Here is a 22548-nt window from a genome sequence, read left to right on the forward strand (position 1 = left end):
GGCTTGATTTCATGACCCTGAGATAATGGCCTGAGCCAAAATTCTAGAGTCAGACACTTAACTGATGGAGCCACCCAGTTACCCCTGAACTTCTAAATTTTTACAATATAAATTAACCTAATAAAAAATGTATTTATTTATTTTAATCCTTAAGGTAGTGGCAAAACTAATAAACTTACACTTTTAACTTTTGCCAAACATTCCTAATATAAAATCTTTGATATGATAAACTGTTCAAATTTTTAGTCTAAAATACACTTGAAAAAGCACTTTTTGTATATGAGGAAAGAAACTCGAAATGTTCGGCAAAACCATAAAATTGATAATGGACCACTAATCGATAAATTTTAACTTATTCCTATGTGAATAAGGATATTTGACATAATGTAAAGACAATAATCTCTGGCTCTGCATTAGTGATTTAGAACATTCTTGGTTTAGGTTCACATCTGTCTTATGTCCACTAGATACAATGATGCATTTTATGTTAGACTTTTAATATATTTGTTATATTTCAGTGACATTCTTTGACCCTGGTATACCTGAATCTGGGGAAAATAAGCACTGTTATATACCATTTGCCCATATTTTTCCATTTGCTTTAAGTTTTTATATTATTTCCATACTTTCCCCCTGAGGGCTTTAGCGAGACTAGAGCCTATTTGATAAAAACCTTATATATTCTTATAGGTAATATGAGACTCTGTATGAGATAGCTTGATTTAATCAAAATAATTCTAAAATCTTTCTTATTTCTAAAACAAAATATAACTTTCAATCATCTCCAAACAGCCAGATCAAAATATCAGAAATGACTACATAATGTGATCCTTCTGCTTTAGGATTTTTTAAAATCTTATCTGTGGAAAATGGAAAATTTAACCAATTATATTTATTTTTAAAATATATTTTTAAAAGATTTTATTTATTTACTTGAGAGAGAGTGAGAGAGAGAGAGCATGAGAGGGGAGAATGTCAGAGGGAGAAGCAGACTACCTGCTGAGCAAGGAGCCTGATGGGAGACTTGATCCTTGGACTCCAGGATCATGACCTGAGTTGAAGGCAGTCACTTAACCAACTGAGTCACCTAGGTGCCCTAACCAATTATATTTATTTCTATAAACTGATCATTTTTATTTTACCTATTTAATTTACATATGTCCTCTAAGATTTTTTTTAGTCAAACATAATATAGAAGTGGTTATTTTGATAATCAAAACTAGAATAGCTACTTTTCAAAATGGTGTCTAGTTATCTTGTAAAATGCTGAATCAGAAGATTATAGATCAGGGATCTTTAAAGAATATTTATTCTAATAACTAGTTAGACAATTTTAAAACAAATCGTTTGATAACTGCATGTAAATTACTGTAAAAATGTACAAAGATCAGATTTTTTTGACACTTAGAAATAAATCTAAATTTGATGATTGAGGAAATATCTGCCCCAAAATGTAGAGGGTATACAGCATTTTTATATCTCTGCAAAACGTTATAATACATTTCATGCGGAAAGTTAGATTTGGAAAGTCACAGTAGTAAAGACTATATATTATGCTAAGGATCTTGACCTCAATGTAAATCGATTTTTCATTTAGATTATACAGCTACAAACAGTGTATGCCTATAAAATCATGTTACGAAACTAACAAAATAAAACCTCTTGAAAAGATGTGATTGGTGCTGTGAATCTATTATCTTCACTGTATTTTATCTTGAAACATCAAAATAATTTTAGAAAAAGACCTACTGGTTCACCTCGAGGCCCAGGTGGTCCCAATAATGTGCTATCTTCTCCTGGATAACCCTGTAATGAAGATAATGATTTATAAACAAAACCAAATTAATAAAATCACCTTTGAAATATGCAGGCTATCATTGTCTAATATGTTATGAAATATAAAATCTTTATCTATTTAAATGGAAATCTTTTACCTACAAAACTTAGCATAGGCTATTTTATACAGTTGTGATTCCTATAGGTCCTAAGAACAGTCAATCTGCTTTAATTACATAAAAAGCAGTTTAGGAATTTGCTCAAAGTTTCAGATTTCCAATGATATTGTAAGTCAACAGGAGTACTATTGTAGTTATTCTTAATCCATAAAAAATTTAAGTGTACATGTACTAGTTAGTCATTTAATCTGTAGTCTCACAGTTTCTTTTGATAAGTAATTAATTTTACTTCACCAAGCTTTACAGATTGCAAAGTGCTTTAACATATATTATTTCATGAATATCTTGAAACAACCAACTGAAGAAATTTAATGACGTCTACATTTTTGTCCTTTATTATTTATCTTCTAGAATTTGCAAAACTTCCCAGGTTGAAAAGTGTTTCTTTCATTCCTTGAAAACGTTTCCATGCATATTTTCAGAAAGAACACAAAAATTTAATATTTAATTCTAGGATTGAAAAGTCAATATATACACATACCTTTTCTCCTTTAGGTCCTGGCAAGCCAGAAAGTCCTGGTTGACCCTGATGGCCCTAACAAAAGGACAAGTAAGCAGACATTCTCCACATCATTTGTGCATGTTCTACCTAACACCACCAAGGCCATGCTATTAGATATTGCAATATTCTGAAAAAAAAAACAAGATTCACTTTCTAGGGGGCTGAGGCTTAAATATATTAGAAAGGTTTATCAGTGAGATTTCATTTTAATTGGCATAATCGGGATGACATCTTTATATAACCATTTTCATGTAATACACACATTTTAATTTCCAATTAGAAATGATTACCCTATATCCTGGAATTCCTGGTTCTCCATCAGGTCCCATCAATCCTAAAGGCCCCTAAAAAACAAAGTAAATATTAGAGAGAAAACAAACAACTGTTTCAACCATTAAACTTACACTCTTATTATTTGTTTGTTTATTGATTTATTTACTTAGTACTCCTACTACTTAAAATTTAGATTTTTTGAGGTATAATATTTTATTTAGTATGAAATGGGAAAACAAAAAATAGCATTCTTTTATTTTTCTTCTGAACCACAAAATTCCCACTAAAAAAATGTCCCTGTAGTTTACTTCTGATATGAATATTCTTAATCATATTAAGAAAAATATTTTCAGTTATTAGAATCCAGTAGGTTTCTAGTAAGTTCTTGGAAATGTAGTTTGTACCTGTCAAGGTTTATGGTAGATGTGCATCATTGAATATTAGAATATAGCCTGATAGTTTTTGGTATTATTATGATGGGATCAAGGAAAACATATTCATTGATAGTTTCAGATGCTTTGATGAACAAAGTTTCAGCTCTGGTCAAACTTGTTAAAATAGAAGTGAGTGACAACTTATGTGCAATAATCATCCCATTACTGTTTTCCTTATCAATATTTTGCAGATGAGGATACTATATAAATTAAAGACTAATTAGTAAATGCCATAAAATACTGAAAATGTGACTCAGACAACTGAAAAGAACAAAAATAATAATCCTAAAAATGTCTTACGCTTCATACTATTAAAAAGTTTCCACACCAACTCTCCTATTTGTGTTTGAAATTAAACAGGAGATGAGAAAATTAAGGAACAGAATAGGGATATCCCTAACCAAATATCAGACGACCAGAAGTTCTAAATATGATTATATAACCAAAGAACCATGAGAACCACCTAGCATTAAAGTGGATATAAAGTAAAAATATTAAAGTAAATGGATATCTTAAACAGCATCTATAAGAAGATATAATGGAAAAAAGGACTGCATTATAAATCATAAAGTCCATAAGAAATGAACAAAAAACCTAATGAGATAGAGGTAATAACAGAATGAAGGAAATAACAAAACTTTATTAAAGCATATGTAAGAAGATATAAGTAAATGGAAAGACATATAGTGCTTCTCTACTGAAAGATTCAATATTAAAGGAACTTGAAGAGCTGAGTTTAAAGTTCAAATGGAAGAGAGAATTATAGGAAGAGCCGAACTTTTTAGAAAAATGAATTACGGAGTACTTGCCCTGAGAGATCTCAAAAAATACTGTAATAGTATAGTAATTTAAATGGTGTGGTATTGGACCTAAGAACAGACTAACAGATGGACAGAGGAAAACAGAGAGAATGAAAACAGGCCAATAAATATTTGAGAGTTTAGTTTACGGTAAGGGTAGTATTTCAGAAAAGGGGGAAATAGATTGTTCATTAAATGATTTTGAGACAACTGGATATCAAGTTGGAAAAGAGAAAATCAGTTCTTTACAACTTATTTCATAGCAAAGAAATAAACTTCATATAGGTTAGGGGTTAAAAATAAAGCCATAAAAGTATTTAAAAAAGGATATGGAAGAGTATTTTTATATAATTTAGGTAGGAAAGGGATTTCTTATGAAGAAATAAAACCTCAACTGTAAGGTAAAAAACTGACAAATTTGATTATGTAATTAACCTTCTGTCCAGCAAAAGATATCACAAACAATATTAAAAGATAAATGACAGAAAGGGAAATATATTTGTAATATATCTCATAATACATTTAACAAAATATATTATCTAAAATACATAAGGCATTATTGCAGGTCAATAAGAAAAAAACAACCTGATATAAATCATGTAAAGTGCACATGAAAAGGCAATTTCTAGAAAAAAAATACAAATTACTTAACTGCAATCAGGGAAATGTAAATAGAAAGAAATGAGGCACACTTTTTCATTTATCAGACTGTCAAACATCAAAAGGATTAACAGGAAGTACCGGTGGTGGGAAGAGTGACTTTGACAGAACCTCTGGGAAGGTTAAATATGTGTCAACATTTAAAAAGTGAATATTCTTTTTAGACAAAATCCAAAGTAGGAGCCTACTTTGATGGCAAGACTCCAGATTAATTCTGATGTTCATTAAAAATTAATCACATTATATAAAGTTTTTAAATATATAAGCCAAAAACAGAGAAATACTAGTGATTTAAATAAAAGGAAGTAAGAAAGACTTCAAGTAGTATGATGAATATACAAAATGAGCCTGAGACAAACTTTCTCAGAACTTTGTTCGGAGACAACAGATGGATTATGCAATGCTCTCAAGAAGGCCGTGGTAAAAGTCTAGCATTTGTGAAATTTAATGGAGAGCAGGAAATATATATGCATTTTGTATACAAACTTACGAAACAGTAAAAACACTAAACACTAAATCACAAATATTCTGCATCTCTTCTGCTAGGACTTTCTGAACAGGTCCACATATATTAGCACTACAATTTTGCTATTATAGGTTCAGAAGTACCATGCTACCTTTGTTTCCAACACCATATAAAATGCTTGCGAAAGATTAAATATTAGATGTTATAGATATTGATCACAACTGGTTAAAAAAAATCTCCAGATAAGCATTTGGAGTTCAAGCTAATAAAGAAAACTCATTTTTAAATAAACCTACTTTTCAAAGCAATTTGCCAATCCTGACAGTGAAGTTTTATACAGATATTAAATTCTGATTTTTAAGTGTAAAGCATATAAACTTTCTTACTTAGGTTAGGAGTTATAATCTGGTATTTTTAAAACTCCATTTCATATTTTATTTCCATTTTGAGTTTTTTTTTCCCCTTTCCCTTTCCTGTGTCCAGAAACCACTAAGCCATTTAAGTACTGTGGAATGCTTACAATTCTCTGCAGCCCATGGAGGTAGATTATTTTCAATGGAACTATTGCTTTCTCTGTAAAATTAATCAAGGGATGAAACTTTAAGGACATGGATACATTTCTTTTCCATCCACAGTGAACTTAGGTCTGGAAACAAGTCAGATACTAACCACAGCACCTCTAGTTCCTCTGGCACCCTTAGGACCACTTTCCCCCATTTGTCCAGGAGCACCTCTGCTTCCAATTTCTCCTGTGGGCCCTATTTGTCCTTTATCACCCTGTGGATGTCATTAGTAAGAGAGAAAAGTGAGAAAAAACAAATTTTTACTTAGATGAATTAAGTATATCATATACCTGGAATGACACCAGACGACATTCCGTAAGCAAAATTCTGTAAAGAGTAACTTTGTTTTAACTTAATAGTAGTAGAGACCATCACTGACAATAACAAACCATCACTACCTAGGTTATCCTAAAGATATAACTTAAAGTAATTTAAGAGAAAGAACATTTAAAAAACAATTTTGGTACATATGAATCACATCTTCTTTATCCATTCATCTATTGAAGGACATCTTGGCTCTTTCCACTGTTTGGCGATTATCATATGGTTTTACTTACTTGTGGAGAATAAGGAATAACATGGAGAACATTAGGGGAAAGAAAGGAAAAGCAAATTGGGGGAAATTGGAGGGGGAGGTGAACCATGTGAGACTGTGGACTCTGAGAAACAATCGAGCGTTTTGGTGGGGAGGAGGGTGGGGCTTTGGGTGAGCCTGGTGGTGGGTAATGAGGGGGGCACGTATTGCATGGAACACTGGGTGTGGTGCATGGACAATGAATCTTGGAACACTGAAAAAATAAAATAAAATAAAATAAAATAAAATAAAAACAATTTTGGTTAAACACCCAGGGGAGATCTGGTGTTCATGCTGAATTACAAAATAAGTTTTTTATCTTGAAATTTGTTATGTACGAATGTTCTCATGCATGCATGTATTTCTTGTTATCATGAGGAAACACAGGCCCTATGAGAAGCCTGTTTCTATAGACAACTTTGATGCCACAAAGATCTCTTTAACGCGAAGTTTCCAGTGTACGGTTCTATATATTCAGAATCATCATTCACAGGTTTGGAGTCTGTCTTTAAAATCCATAATTTTTTTAATCAATAATATTTTTTATATAATTTTGCATCCTTTTAAAAATTAGTTGCTTTCTGTTTTCCATTAAGCTGACTGATCATTCTCTACCACCAAAATACAGCTGCTTTGAAGCAACTTTAAGTACTATAATTCGTTTTCTGAAAGTGGGAACCAACCTGTTCTATTATTGATATTCAAGTAGATAAAAAGAAAAATTAGACTGTGATCACAGTCAGGAAGTTTTTGGTAGTCATAATAATTCCCAGGGGTGCAGGTTATTGAAAGGACTTACACTGTCCTACTCCTAATGTTCATTTTAGATATAACATTATGTATGATGAAAAGAGTCTTCAAATATTGGGGTTATTTTCATAGGCAAGAATAGTTACTAAGTATATAAGAGATGAATCACTGAATTCTACTCCTGAAACTAGTATCACACTATGTTAATTAACTAGATTTAAATAAAAACTGGAAACACTAAAAAAAAAAAAAAGAATGGCTACTAAAATTTACCTCATTCATTTTTTCTTTACCTTTTATTCTCACTTCTACTGTCCCTACCTTATGACAAAGATTGAGTATATATTAGCAGAAATGATGAAATTAGACTTTGGGAACTAGATATGGTATGATTTGAAGCTAAGTATAGTAATATATTTAGAACTGTTGTGGTAGAATTAAGAAAATCATTTCTGTCTCACCAATAGTTGAATAAATTATTGACCCCATACAGAGATAATTTTTTCATTATAACATTCTAGTATCTTATAAATATATCATCTTTTAGTAAAATATAAAAGAAACAAATAAACCACATTCTTGATTCGTGTTTCTTACTCAATATATGGGAAAGCTAAAATCAATCATTACCACAAATGGTATAGTGTTTTCCTTTTCTCTTTTCCTGCCCATAGTCTACTAAATTTTTGGCAAACAGGAGAAGGAAAAGCAAAGATCTTTAGAGAAACTACAAAGTAGGAAATTTGTCTTTAAATAATTAAGGTGAGGGGTACTCCTAAGTAGAGTTAAATATTAATTTATACAAACATGCCTTTTAAGATCAATATATAGTTCTTTATTACTTTATATCTAGTGCAAATAAAAACATCACAGCATCCTATGGAATTTGGGGCACATCAGAAGAAAGATGTGCCAGAAAAAGATGTAAAAAAAAAAAAAAAAGATGTTAAAAAAAAAATAAAAAGATGTTAAAAAAAATTACCTTTTTCCCGGGACGACCTCTTTGTCCTGGAATTCCCACAATTCCTTCAGGTCCCTGGATATTCAACATAAAAAAGAAAATAAACTGTTAAGGAAAGGACTAGATAGGAATGTTTAAATACTTACATCACATAATCACTGAATCGAACACTATGTAAAAATGAGGATTGTTTTCAACAATAAATATTGTGCTTGTGCATTTATTTTTAAAGATTTTATTTATTTGTTTTAGAGAGAGCATGCATGCACGAGTCAGGGGGGGCAAGAGAGCTAGGGAAAGAATCTCAAGCAGATTCTGCACCAAATGCCTAGCCCCACATGGGTTCCATCTCTCAACCCTGGGATCATGCCCTGAGCCAAAACCTAGAGTCTGAGGCTCAACCAAATGAGACACCCAGGCGCCGTGTGTAATCATTTAAAAATAGGTCACAATGATTTAGAGGTCTAGCTGTTACTAGTGAGTAAAATTTACATATACAAACTAGCCAAGATAGATAAAATTAAACTGTTCTTTATTATAGGAAGAAAATTACTTGGTTTCAGTGTAACTATTTTAATTGGTGAGACTATAATTAAAGTAAACCCCGGGCATCCATTTTAGCAGTTCTATGAGCTGCTGTGGGTTCAATATCTTATTGAATATACAGGATTATAAAATATATCTAAAAATGGTCAAGAAGACTCTCAAAATCTTATTGGAGTAGGTTAGGAGATTTTCTTTGATCTGTGGAAAAAAGGAAAGAGGGAAATACATGGAGAAAAAGGAGGTAGTCACATTAAACTGTTTAAAACAATATTTTCATTTCAATCAGTATTTTATTTAGACAAACACAGAAGTTTTTAATATATATTTTTTCAAGTAAAAATTGGCTAAAATACTTTAGATGTCATGTGAATTTGCAGGTCAACAATAATTAGGCTTAAATGAGATCCACAGTAAACCAGAGGATACAAGTTCTAAAATGGCTAATAATTAATCATGGCACTCCTTGCATTAGCTGGAAATGAAAATGGAAATCTCAAATTTGTGTCCCAAAGCTTGGCAAACTGCAAAAATGATGTAGACAAGAAATAAATTGTGGTTTACCACTGTGCTATGTAGGCTCTTGATAAATATTTGTTAAACGAATAAACAGATACCTAAGGAAATGACGCATGCCCTCTACTCCTGAGCAAATGCTCTTCTAGCCTCATGAAGTCACTGAATTTAGAAGCCAAAATGGTTAAGTTCTATTGCTGTAGTTCTAGCTGCATCCAGAGGTTGAAATGATAGTTGCACTAACCCGCGATTTCTTTGTGGTTAATGTGGAGTTTTAAAAGGAGGCAGATTAACTTTCATTAGAGATTAATGGTGTGAACTTTTAAAAGTCAGACTGCTCGTTTTATATTCTGGCTCTGTCACCTTACTGCAATACGACCATAAGTAGATTATTTAACTTCTAAAGGCCCCAGTTTCCCATTAGATAAAAGAGGTAAAATAATACCTTTCAGAAGGTTACTAATATTAAATGAGATAATGCATGTACTGCTTATTAGAAAGAATTGGACTTACACTGAAGAGCTTAACTCAGTTATCACTACTACTGTTGCTTTTTTCAAGCGTATTATGTAATATTCAAATATATATAAAAATATTAGAAGGTACAAAAAATACCCTTGTACCCAGCACCTACTTGAAGAAAAAGAAGCAATATACATATGTACATATTTGAAGTCCCTTTACACATACCTTTCCAAATATGTCACCCTCTCTCTTTACTCAGGTGCAAGCATTGCCCTCAATTTGTTTATCATTCCCATGCATTTCTTTATACTTTCACTCCATTTGCAACATATGGTTATTTTGCATCTTTTCAAACTTTAAATAAGCGTACTTTATGTATTCTTTTGAAACTTTGTAAACACACATTTTGTTTTTGAAATCAATTGGTCTTTAATCCATTCATTCTCTGGTTTTAATTCTACAGGATTCCATTTTAATACACATTTTGTTTTTGATATCAATCGGTCTTTAATCCATTCATTTTCTGGTTTTAATTCTATAGGATTCCATTTTCTTACCAAATCATAACTTATTTAAACCCTTCCCTACTGATGAATTTTTGGTGTGGGTTTTTCTTCTTTTATGGATAATGCAATAAATACCTTGTGCATCTCTCTATGTGCCATGTCAAAGTTTTGTTCTGTTTTTTAGGGTATAACTCTTGAAGTTAAGTTGCTGAGTTATAGAATATACACATCTTCAAGTAGACAAGATATTGTCAAATTGTTCTCCAAAGTAGTTTTGCCAATTTACATTTCCACAGCAATGTTTGAGTCTAATTACTCCAAATCTTCTGTAATGCTTGGTACTGTCAGACTTAAAATATATCCATCTCACTGTGGAAAATGATAAATTGTTTGTGTCTTCAATTTGAATATTTCTGATTACTAAGGAGGAATGATTATCTATTCATACCATTATCTGACATCTATATGTGAATCTCTGGCTCTTATCTTCTGCCCAATATTCTCCTGAGCTATTCTTACTGAGTTGTACATAAAAGTTTTTACACATACTCCTGATACTTGTATTTTGCTCATTCTATGTAATACAGATCTCTTCTCTCAGCCTGTAGCTTACTTTCTCATTTTGTTGAACATAACTTTTGATTAATACAAACTTGCAGTTTTAATGTAGTCATATTCATCAATACTTTCTTATTTCTTTCAGTGTTCAGGAGATCCTTCTCCTCTCCCTTCAGGAGATCATGAAATAATCTCATAAATGTTCTCATATTTAACATTTTGATGTTCATAGTTAGGTCTTCAATTGGAATTTCATTCTTTTATGTGTTTGCACACTGGTGTGAAGGAGCTGTTTTATATTGTTTTCCATTTGGATAACCAATTGTACCAGTACCGTTTATTGAATATTTCATCCTTTCCTTAGTGATCTTCCATCTATAATCAATTTCTCAAACTTCAAGATTCAAAATATACTGAGATCTGAGTCTAGGTTATCTTCTATTTCCACTGGTCTCCTCTTTGTCTTCCTGTGAATGAGTGTGACACTGACTAAATTACTCTAGCTTTAATAGTAAGTTATGATATCAGGTAGGGCAAGTTCTCCGTTCCACACACCACTGTTCTCCCACCTCCTGCAACTTGTTCTTGAAAACTGTTTTGATATCAGTCCTTTGTTCTTCCACATTCCTTTTAAAATCACTTTTCATCAATCAAATCCTACAAAAAATTCTTATGGGATTTTGACTAAAACCATATTGGATTTATAGACTAATAGGGGAGAGTTGATAATTTTTTTATATTGAGTACACCTATCTATGAATATAAAATATCTCTCCATTTATTTAGGTCTTTGTTAATAAAAATTTTTTTCAAGAAAACTTTGCAAATCTTTTGTTAGATTTTTTAAAAATTTAATTTTTTTTCAGTGTTCCAAAATTCATTGCTTATGCACCACACCTAGTGCTCCATGCAATATGTGCTCTCCATAATACCCACCACCAGGTTCACCCAACCCCCTACCCTCATCCCCTCCAAAACCCTCAGTCTTTTGTTAAATTTATTCCTAGGGGCTAATTTGGCTGTTGGTTGTATTATAAATAGTATTTTTATTTATTTATTTATTTATTTATTTTTGTAATTTTATTTTTCAGTGTTTCAAGATTCATTGTTTATGCACCACACCCAGTGCTCCATGCAATACATGCCCTCCTTAATACCCACCACCAGGCTCAACCAACCCCCCACTCCCTCCCCTCCAAAACCCTCAGTTTGTTTCTCAGAGGCCACAGTCTCTCCTGGTTCGTCTCCCCTTCCGATTTCCCCCAATTCCCTTTTTCTTTCCTTCTTCTAATGTCCTCCATGTTATTCCTTATGTTCTGCAAATAGTGAAATCATATGATAATTGACTCTCTCTGCTTGACTTATTTCACTCAGCATCATCTCTTCCAGTCCCGTCCACGTTGATACAAAAGTTGGGTATTCATCCTTTCTGACGGGGGCATAATACTCCATTTTATATATGGACCATATCTTCTTTATCCATTTGTTTGTTGAAGGGCATCTTGGCTCTTTCCATAGTTTGGCAATTATGGACATTGGGGTACAGATGACCCTTCTTTTTACTACCTCTGTATCTTTGGGGTAAATACCCAGCAGTGCAATTGCAGGGTCATAGGGTAGCTCTATTTTTTAATTTCTTAAGGAATCTCCACACTATTTTCCAATAATAGTATTTTTTAAAGTTTTCTAACTGTTGCTGGGGAAGAGGAATGGAATCTATATCTGTGTATATTCTTATATTTAACATCTTGCTAAAATCTCACTAATTCTAATAATTTATCTGTAGATTATTTCTCTTATTTTACTATACTGGCTGGGTCTCTGAGTAAATGTTGAATAGAAATACTGAACAGTGGTGATCTTTGCTCATATCTTTGAAGTTTCACCATTTCATATGATAGTCAACATGGATATTAAATTTTTATTAAACTTTTTGTTTCATCTATTGAGATTATATTTTTTCTTTCTTTAATTTGTAGTTATGTGACTTAAAGTTACAATTCTTAAAAATGTTAGGCTTTTGTTGCAATACTTGTATGAGAGGGAATTCATAAGTCCTATTATTATATCAACATTCCATAACTGCATTGAACTCAAATACCCAGGTGTCAGCTGATACTACTGTGGCAATGCTATCTGCCAACGAACAAAGCAGTTTAAACATCATTGTGTTTATATATTTAAATATTAATAACAATTTGTAGATAATGTAAAAATGTGACAAATTTAAGTCTCACAAATGTGTATAATTGGGAAATTTATTACTCTGCAAGATGGCTTGCACATTCTTCAAACTTCCATTCTCACCTCATTTTCAAGTTAATTACCTTGCCTCGTACTGCACTGAGACCAGTAACAATCAAGAAAGAGAAATCTCTTCCCAACACCCAATGTACCGACATACCTCCTTGTGTATGCACATATTGTTTCACTTCTCTGATGAAGGAAGAAGTTTCCCTGTTTCTCACCTGAGGCCAGCTTCTCACTTGGATCTAAACCCCATGTCCTCTTCAAGGCCTTCTCCTACACTTTCACTATCAATTTTCTGCTCTCAACTCACTCACTTCCAACAGCAATTAAATATGCTGGATAGCACTCATTTGAGAAAAATCCTTCCTTGACCTCATGTCCCTCCCTCCCTTTCTATTCACTCACTCAATTTCTCAGGTACTCTTCTAGTTCTGTTTTTGCTTCCACATCATAGCAAAGCTTTCTGAAAGATTTGTTTATGCTCATTGTCACTATTTCCTTACTTCTCTTTCCGTCTTCCTTTGGGCTTTTGTTCTTACCACAACTCTGAAATTGCCTCCTTTTGGACAACTGACCTTCAAATAGCCACATCCAATAATCCAGTGGCTCATTTTATCTGAAACTATTTTCCATTCTTACAACTTTTTAAAACTTTTGTTTACATGACAGCATGCTTCTCAAATTTTCTACTTATTTATACTATCTCTTTGTCTCCTGATAGACTAATGATTCCTAAAGTTATATCACCTCTCCTGACAGCACCAATGACCTGATTTTCCCACCTACTGACATCTTTTTGAATTTCTAATATGCATCTCAAACTTTATGTGTCCCAAACTGAACCCTGAATTCCCTCCTCAAACCCCTAAACTTTGTCTCTCCTTGTCTTCCCCATCTCTGTGGTAATGGGGCAATATTTTGAAAATTATTAAAATTCCTTTTCTATTTTGCTTTTTTGAATATATAGACTTTACCCTATTCAGCTTGAGGGGTTCATTTGCCAAAGGGCTGAAAGTATTAAGAGAAAATTTTTCTGTTTTCATTGTTTGCAACTTTAAAATTCCCAAGTTGAGCCTACAGTACCCAGCACACAGGCTGTTCTATATTATAGAGAAGATACACTTTCCAATAGAACTCTAAGGCCTTCACTAGATTATAGAAGGATGAGGATATGACATAGGGGAAACACAGAGAAGGCCAGTTTTTTTTTTTTTCCCTTTCCCTATTGATTTCAGGAATATGCATGAAGGCAAAGAGAGAGGAAGAGACATAGATGTTCAGATTTTCCTCTTCCTGAGTTTTGGCAGAGTGGAACCCTTGTTCCCTACTACCTCTTCAGAATCTCTTTAGATTTCACTTGGTTTATGGCCATGCCAATTTGGATGCTCAGGAAAATAAAAATGAGGAATATTTGCTAAATTTTCCCAAGCTACTCCTTGATTCCTATATGATGTAGACAGGAACTAGAAACACCTGGGGAGCTTGTGTATGTGTGTGTGTGTGGGTGTGTGTGTGAATAGTCATTACTCTAGAACAGTCATTACTCTAGAAAGACGGGGCTCTGCTATAAGGGCTGAAAGGCAGATTTCCTGGGCTAGAACTGAATGAGAATCCAGAAGACCTGAGAGGGATCTGCAGATTGGTGGAAGTTCAGAGGGAACACCCCCTCCCCCAAAAGAAATGAGAACTACTAGCTACAGATGTCATCATCACAGGCCAGCAGGGTAGGCGGTAAGCAAATTGACAAGGGATGTTACCATGTCCCTATCATTATGAGTAACACCTGCATCTAGAACCAAGAACTCTTCACCTTTACCATCAGCAGACATTCAGACTCTCTAATGGGAAGGAATAAAAGAGGGAGGTCGAAAACTGATAAATTTGAGAAAAAGTATCATAAGAGTCCGAGTCTTATCTACAGAGACTACTAATTTATGGGAATAAATTGTTTAAGCTTTCAGCTGAATTGGATTTAAAAATTTATTTTCCATGGCCGCCTAGGTGGCTCAGTCAGTTAAGCATCTGACTTTGGCTCAGGTCATGAACCCAGAGTCCTGGGATGGAGCCCTGTGTCAGGCTCCCTGCTCAGCAGGGGAGTCTGCTTCTCTCTCTCTCCCTTTGCTTCTCCCCCTGCTCATGCTCTCTCTCCCTTGCTCACTCTCAAATAAATAAATAAAATCTTAAAAAAAATTATTTTCCCCCCAACCCCTCAACAACTCCTCACTAATCAGTAACTTAGAGCTTGTGAGGAAAACCGGATGAACCAAAAATAGTATCACGTATTTGCACCTGTTTAAGTACCAATTTGTAGCCCCATACTATGCTTAATAGTATGATTACCAATTCAGTTACTCCAGCTAAAAACCAGGATTTATTCTTTATAATTTTTTTCCTCTTTCTCAATATCTAAAATGAGCAAATCCAGTTGACTCTATCTCCAAAATATGTCTTGAATGGGATCACTATTCATTATCTCTATTGCCCTCTTACATTCCAAACCACCACACCAGTTTTCATTTACATTACTGCCACAGCCTTCTAAATTCACTTTTATCCTCAGATCTGTTTCTTCAAAATACCCCAAATTATCACTAACAACGTTAATCAAACACATCTCCCTGTTTAAAACCTTCCAAGTGGCTGTCCACTGAAATCAGAATCATCTCCAAACCTCTTATCATGGTCTGCAATCCTCCACATAATCTGGCACCTTCTATTTCTCTGGCATCATGTTTTCCAGTTGCTTACTACATTCTAGCTACTTGGCCACATTTCCGCCTTTCTAATAGTGCATCTAATAAATGCCCTTTCTGCCATAGGGCATTTGTGTTAGATGTTCCTTCTGCCTAGAAAGCTTTTTCTTAGATATTCACACTACTGGCTTCTTACCTTCAGGCATCTGGCTCAGTGTAACCCTAGGTAACCCTTTTGTGACGACCTTAATTTAAAATAGCCTATACCTAATCACTCTTCATCCCATTACCATGTTTTATTTTTTTCACAGCACTTATCACTATCAGAAATTACCATTCTTGTGTACATTGCCTTCCCACGCTACAATGTATGTTCCAAGACAGCAGGGAACTTGTCTGTTTTGTTTATTGCTACAACATTAGTACCCAGAACAGTGCCTGGCATATAACTGACGCTTAATACATATTTAATTACTTAATAAACAAAAGAATGATAGAATGCATGCCCATTCTATCATTTTTATTTAGCCTTAATCAGAGAGTAACCTAGTCTAGTTGGTGTCCATTTGTAAAGAAATAACATCTTAAAAAGCATGTATTAAAGTTCATAAACCAAAGTTTATGAATAAAAGGTGTAGAGTAGTGAGATATTTTTATGCTACTAAAACTTTTAGTTTCTAAGAAATGTAGCATATGGATCTACTTGAAACATTTTGCACAGTAAACTTTTGTACACTTGAAGAACATATTATGTGTGAAAAAGGGGGTTGACTGTATTCTATATTGTATTTTCTTCTGACATTATAATCAGAAAGATTTCCCCTGGTTCTTTTGTCCACATTCTTTTTTCTTTTCAAAGACAGGTTTTCTCTTTTTGCAGGGGTTGGGGACAGGTGGCAGAAAACTTCCACTGATATTAGGCTGGTTTATTTTAGTGCTTGTTCTGAAATGCATAAGAAATATCTTGCTCTAAAATGTTGGCTATTAAAAGTTAACAGACCCATTGCAACCCATTTGTGTATTCACAAGCTTATAGGGCAGACTGGAAAAATAGCAACAATTTTTAAATGTGCATGTTTTAATAGATTTCTTCAACAATTATAAAAATAAGACTCCTTTTATATAAATGTCATGTTGACAAAGAATAGTTGGCTTGATGTCGAGCCTACTCATAAAATATAAGGAGTTGGGATTCCAGTCTATTACTTTAAATATGTGGGAATAGCTGTGCTGTCTTCAAAATAACATACCACATCTATTTTTTAAACAACTTTGAGATATAATTCATATTCCATATTATGAGCCCATTTAAAGTGTACGATTTAATGATTTTTAGTATATAGGCACAGAATTGTGCAACCATTACCACAATCAATTTTACAATATTTTCATTGCCCCAAAAGAAATCCTGTGCCCATAACTAGTAATTTCCCATTTTCTCCCAACCACTGCACTGCCCCCCAACCTCCAGCCCTGGGCAACCACTAACCTACTTTCTGTCCTTCCGGTTTTGCCTTATTTGGGATATGCCATACAATATGTGGTCTCTTTTGACTGGCTGCTTTCACTAAGCATAACGTTTTCAAGGCTCATCAAAATCATAGCATGTATGAGTATATCATTTCTTTGCATTGTCAAGTAATAGTCCATTGCATGGACATACTACATTTATTAATATACATTTACTAATTCATCAGTTGATTATCATTGTGGTTGTTTCCATTTTTTGGCTATCATAAAAAATGCTGCTATAAACATTTATGTACAAGTTTTTGTCTGAACCCTGTTTTCACTTCTATTGGTTCTACACCTAGGAATAGAGTTGTTGGGTCATATAGTAACTCCATGTTTAACATGTTGAGAAACTGCCAAATTGATTTACCAAGTGGCCACATCATTTTAATCCCATCAACAATGTGTATTTATATCCTCATCAACACTTGGTATTTTCTGGTTTTTTGAAAAATTAAAAATTTTTTTTATTATAACCATCCTAGTCAAGTGAAGTGGTGTCTCATTGTGGTTTTATTTGCATTCTTCCAAAGGTTAATGATGTTGATCATCTTCTCAATTGCTTATTGGGTAACTATATATCTTCTTTGGAAAAACATCTGTTTAAATGTTTTGCTAATTTTTCAATTGGTTTATCTTTATACTATTGAGTTGGAAGAGTTCTTTATATATTCTGGATACAAGTCCATTATTATATATGATTTCCAAAGATTTTTCTCCCCTTCCACAGGTGTCTTTTCACTGTCTTAATGGTGTTTTATGAAGTATGGAACTTTTAATTTTAATGGAGTCCAATTTATTTTTTTCTTTTGTTATTTGTACTTTGGTGTTATCCAAGAAAACTTTGCATAAATCAAGGTCATGAAGATTTACTTCTATGTTTTCTTTCAAGACATTTATAGTTTTAGCTCTTAAATTTCAGTGTAAGACCGATTTTGAGTTAATTTTTGTGTGTAGTATAAGGAAGGGTACAACTTTATTCTTTTGTATGCAGATTTCTACATGTTCTAGTACCTTTTGTTGAAAAGACCATTCTCTCCCTCTTTGAATTATCTTTGTACATAACATGCTCTTGCAATTCAAATTTACTTTGTTCTCTTTTTGTCCCCCCGGGTTTTATTGTATCCTTTGAGATAGCCAATAACATTAGATATACTAAACAAAGTTTACAAGTTATACAGTGATTCCTATATAACTATATAACATATAATCCTATATATCATATAACATAACAGACTATGTTCCTCTTCTGCTTGAAACCTTTCAATGCCTTTTTACTATACTTTGAATAAAACCCAAACTTCTTACATGATTTAAATAATCCTTCATGATCTGCTTCCCATTTATTTCTTCAATCTCATCTCAAACAACTTTTGACTATTTATTATGCTGCAACTGTGATTAGCTTCCTTTAAGTTTTCCAGAAATACCTAGACCATTCTCATTTCCACAGCTTGGCCCTTGTTTTTCCATCTACCTTGAATAATCTCCCAAAGTTCTTTGGAGGGCTGGTTCTTTTTCATTCCTCCGGTTTCAACTTAATCCTCCCTGATGCAGAGAGGTCTTCCCTCAATGCCCTGTTGGAAGCAGGTTTCTCTTCCCTTAACCAGCTATTCTTTTTCATCACCCTATTTATGAACATCATTGCATTTATCACTACTTGCAATGATCTCGTCTATGGTCAGTGCTCATAATATTATAAAATCTAAGATTAGGAATATTGCTCATCTTGTTCCCCTTGATCCCCACTGCTTAGCAGAGTTCTTGGTTCATAGAAAGTACTCCAAAACTTTGTTGAATTATTGAATGGACAAATACATTTTACAGAGTCACCACTTGTAAGGCTAATACAAATTTAGGAACATCCAAGCTAATCTACCTGCCCCCCCCCTTTCTTTCTTTTAAAGCTATAGAGCCTTTTCTTCCAAAGAAAGCCTGTACAGAAGGCAATATATTAGATATATATACAAAGATTATTTTTTCTGACTCACCTAATAATAGAAGAACACTCCTGCCCATTCAACATCCCTTCCTGACACAGCTATCCTGGGAGGTTCTGCATAGCTCCCTTTATGTGTAATGTGTAAACTGAGAAACCAAAGAATGACTCACCCAACAATGTACAGCTCTTTAGTAGTAGAGCAGGGATAGTGGTAGAACAATTCTTGCATAATGGTCAGTGCAGAGTTCTTTCTATTTCTGTGATGGTTTATGACACAACAGTTCAGAACAAACAAGCCTAAGACCAGAGTCATAAAAATCATTCAGAAAATAAATATTTAAATAAGTCCTTTACTCCCTAATGCCACTGACCTCAAATTTCCAAAGTTACTGTTTTTCAGGGTTTCCTGGGAAATTACCCCAGAAATAAGAGTCATGTATATCTTTATCCTTCTTTTTTAACTATTGGTAAGTCCTCGCATCTCTCTGACTTTGCTTTTAAAGATTCTACTGAGAAAGCTTCTAAGCCTTACTTGGTTTCATGTTTTCTTAAGATAGTCCCCTATTAACAATGATCATATTGTTCTATACAAATGGGAAAAATCACACTTCAATAAATCCAACCAAGTTTTGTCCTAACAGAACAAAAGAAGACAATTTTATTTTTATATATTCAACTTTTAACTCCCATAGTTTCACATCTGTTTAGATGTTAGACACTACAGTGATAGATTTTTTTTTTTTTTTAAGAAATGGATGACAGACCATACGTCAGGCAGATGTTTCTTCTCAGATGTTTCCAAATTCTTTTCCTCTACAGTGTTATACATTTAGACAAGTGAACACTTTAGCACGTAATTCAAGCATAAAATATACATACTAAAATTCTGTTCAAAGAGGTCTACATTTTAGATTGGGGAATTTGTTACTGATGCTTCCCATGCTTTGTTTTTCAATCTAGTTCTCATTTTCCAATCTTCTAGAAAGAAAAACATTTCTTTCCTTCAAAAACAAGTTTTATTTCTTTTTCTCATTCTCTTTCTTGTTTATTTTTTAAGAATAGGTAGCATCTTAGTGACATTGCTTAAGGAAGAATTTTTTTAAAGTGAAAAATAAATCCAACATCAGGCTGTATGATTAAGCAACAGCTCCTTGGATCATAAAATTCTTTTGAAAAAATGTACCATGGTATTTTTATTGAGTTTATGAGCTGAAAGGCATTTAAAATTCCAAGGAGAATAACAAAAAGAATAAAAAAGAAACACACATGTGTTGTTACTAAAAAAAGGCACCAAAGATGTGTATGAGGCAAGATTGTTCCTGGGAAAAATTATGAAGCAGATGAAATCTGTGTTTATCATTTTTCCATGTCTTGTTTTGAGCCCCTTTTTTCATCTCTGTTCTGCCCATCACCAGCTGTCATGCTGCATCATCCCCTCCTGGGACTTGTGTCTATTATCCTATGGCATGGCTAGGCCCTTCTTTTTCTTAGTTTTGTTATCCCCACCAACATTTAGTGTTCTGCTGGGGAAATAGACTCAGTGATTGAAAAAAATCCATGCCAAAGTATTAATAATTGTTAATGGTTAATGATTTTCTCGTACAAAAATGAATTTGACAAGAATTCTCAGAAATATAATCACACTTCTTCAGCATTTGTTACTTGGCTTCTCTGTGAGTCCAGTCATGGTGAGTCCTCTAAAAAAGATGGAAAATATCAAGAACTCCAAAAAGGTGAAATGTAAGCCCAAGCCTGGTTACCTCATGTGGTGTGGCTTAGAGGAACAGAAGTCATAATAAAAGAACTAGACAGAGCCACCTCTGCCATCTGCTATATTCTTAGCTTTCTCTGAGCCTGTTTTGTTGTTGTTGTTGTTTTGTTTTCAGTTATAAAGTAGGGAAAATAAAGCATCACTAGATTATTGGAAGGATCCTATGAGAAAATATAAGTGAAATTCTACTGGTCAGGTTGGACCAATAGTTTGAAGATAATTTGGGGGGGGGGTGATTGATCCTCTAATGCTTTGTATTTGCTGCAGGGGAACACCTATCATAGTTTTCCAGGACTGAGAGGGCAAGACAGAGGAGAAATGGGCACTTAACCAGTTATGTAAAACCAGAGGGAAAAAAGACTCAATTTGCCAATTGCTGAAAAACAGGCAATGTTTCTGGTTCACTTTCGAACTTTAACTGTCATGTTGAAGTACACTGGTACAGTTTTTTATTATTTTGGGGAAGAGGTGAGATGGCATTATTTTTAATTATTGCTAAAGGAATCAAAATTATTGGTAAATGATGTGAATGGTAAGACAGCCAATTTGTGATTCATTTATGGTATTTGTTCTATTCTTCCAGATAGAGCTTCTTCTCAGTTCTTGGAAATGTAATTGAGATTCCTGGGGGCAGGAACTATCTTTGAAAGGCTAAGTAAGACTCCCATGATCTCATATTTAAAGATGTGAGGAAGATGAACAGTAAAATAAAAAAAGTAAACTATCCAGAGAGGCCATATCTGGAATATAACAAATATCATAAACTAAGGATTTAAGTAAGAGACAAGATGTTCTCATTATTTATTTACATCTTATATTTGCTCTGTGGTTAGAGAATCTGTCCAATGTGACATTTAGAATTTCCTTGAAGTAATACTACAATTTGAGATCAGATATTCGTAGCTTAAATTAGCCTGCAAAGGATTTCTTATGTCATTCTAGAGTTAGGATATTACTCTATAGGAATAATGTCAGCTATATGAATAAAAATCAGAAATAGTCAAAGTAAGTTTGAGATAACACAAAATGTTCCCCTTCAAATACTTTATGACAGAAGTTCCATAGCTGAGGTGACATCATCAGGATAGTGACATAAGTCGTTCCTGAATTCAGCCATCCTCAGAAGACCAACTAGCAAATATCCACATAAAAGACCATCATTGTGAAAATCCCAGAACCTGTGGGTGAGGATGAAGCACTCCCCTAGATCACAGAGATACAGCAGACCACAGTAAAAAGTTAAGAGTAAAGATTTCATTTTGATTGCATTGTCCTTTCCCCAGAACAGCAGAGCACTGCATCAGGTGGCTCCCTTGGCTTACAGTTTCTCCAGTGAGGGAAAGAAAACCAAAAGTGGACATTCACCTTCCCCAGTATTATGGAATGCGTTCAGGGTAGCCTACTAAGGTCTTACTTCACAGGGTTCACTGGGGAAGCCTGGGGGCTTGACCACTAAGGATCAGAGAGAGACAGAGAATGGAGGCAAGGATTATAGCAACCTGTACCAGACCTTGGTGGACTGCATTTCTCCTTGCAGTAGCACCTGAGTGAAATCTCAGGCAGCGATTCTGCACTTCCACAGAGCTGAGTTGGTCTCTCTGTTTGGTCGGGAGTTTGTCTGAGGGTTCTGCACAATTTGGGTCCCCAGCCAAAGAGTCATACCTGCTGTGGAGCCCATTATATGGCCCTGAGTTGCAACCTTGCCCAACAGCTAACCACATACTTCCATCCCACTATGCCTAGTCATAGAACCTGGACAGTTATGGAGTCCATGCTATAACTCTACTCAGGCAGGCAGTCAAGCCAGCAGTCCTGCCAAAATGTTGGGAATGACCACAGAACCTGAACAGCAGT

At 33.9% G+C, this 22548-nt stretch overlaps 1 protein-coding gene across 1 annotated transcript in view; it reads right to left on the minus strand.

Moving 5' to 3' along the window:
* Positions 1–22548, minus strand: part of LOC111143380 (collagen type XXIV alpha 1 chain) — a 388577-nt gene that overhangs the window by 89744 nt on the left and 276285 nt on the right. The window contains exons 38-42 of the mRNA XM_022497083.1: positions 7960–8013; positions 5760–5867; positions 2748–2801; positions 2437–2490; positions 1750–1806 (exon numbers count right to left, since the gene is read on the minus strand). Of these exons, the coding sequence (XP_022352791.1) occupies positions 1750–1806; positions 2437–2490; positions 2748–2801; positions 5760–5867; positions 7960–8013 (327 nt within the window). The remainder of the gene's footprint in view (positions 1–1749; positions 1807–2436; positions 2491–2747; positions 2802–5759; positions 5868–7959; positions 8014–22548) is intronic.

Source organism: Enhydra lutris, unplaced genomic scaffold, assembly GCF_002288905.1.
Source record: "Enhydra lutris kenyoni isolate GAN:26980312 unplaced genomic scaffold, ASM228890v2 scaffoldscaffold9, whole genome shotgun sequence".
Lineage (NCBI taxonomy): Eukaryota > Metazoa > Chordata > Mammalia > Carnivora > Mustelidae > Enhydra > Enhydra lutris.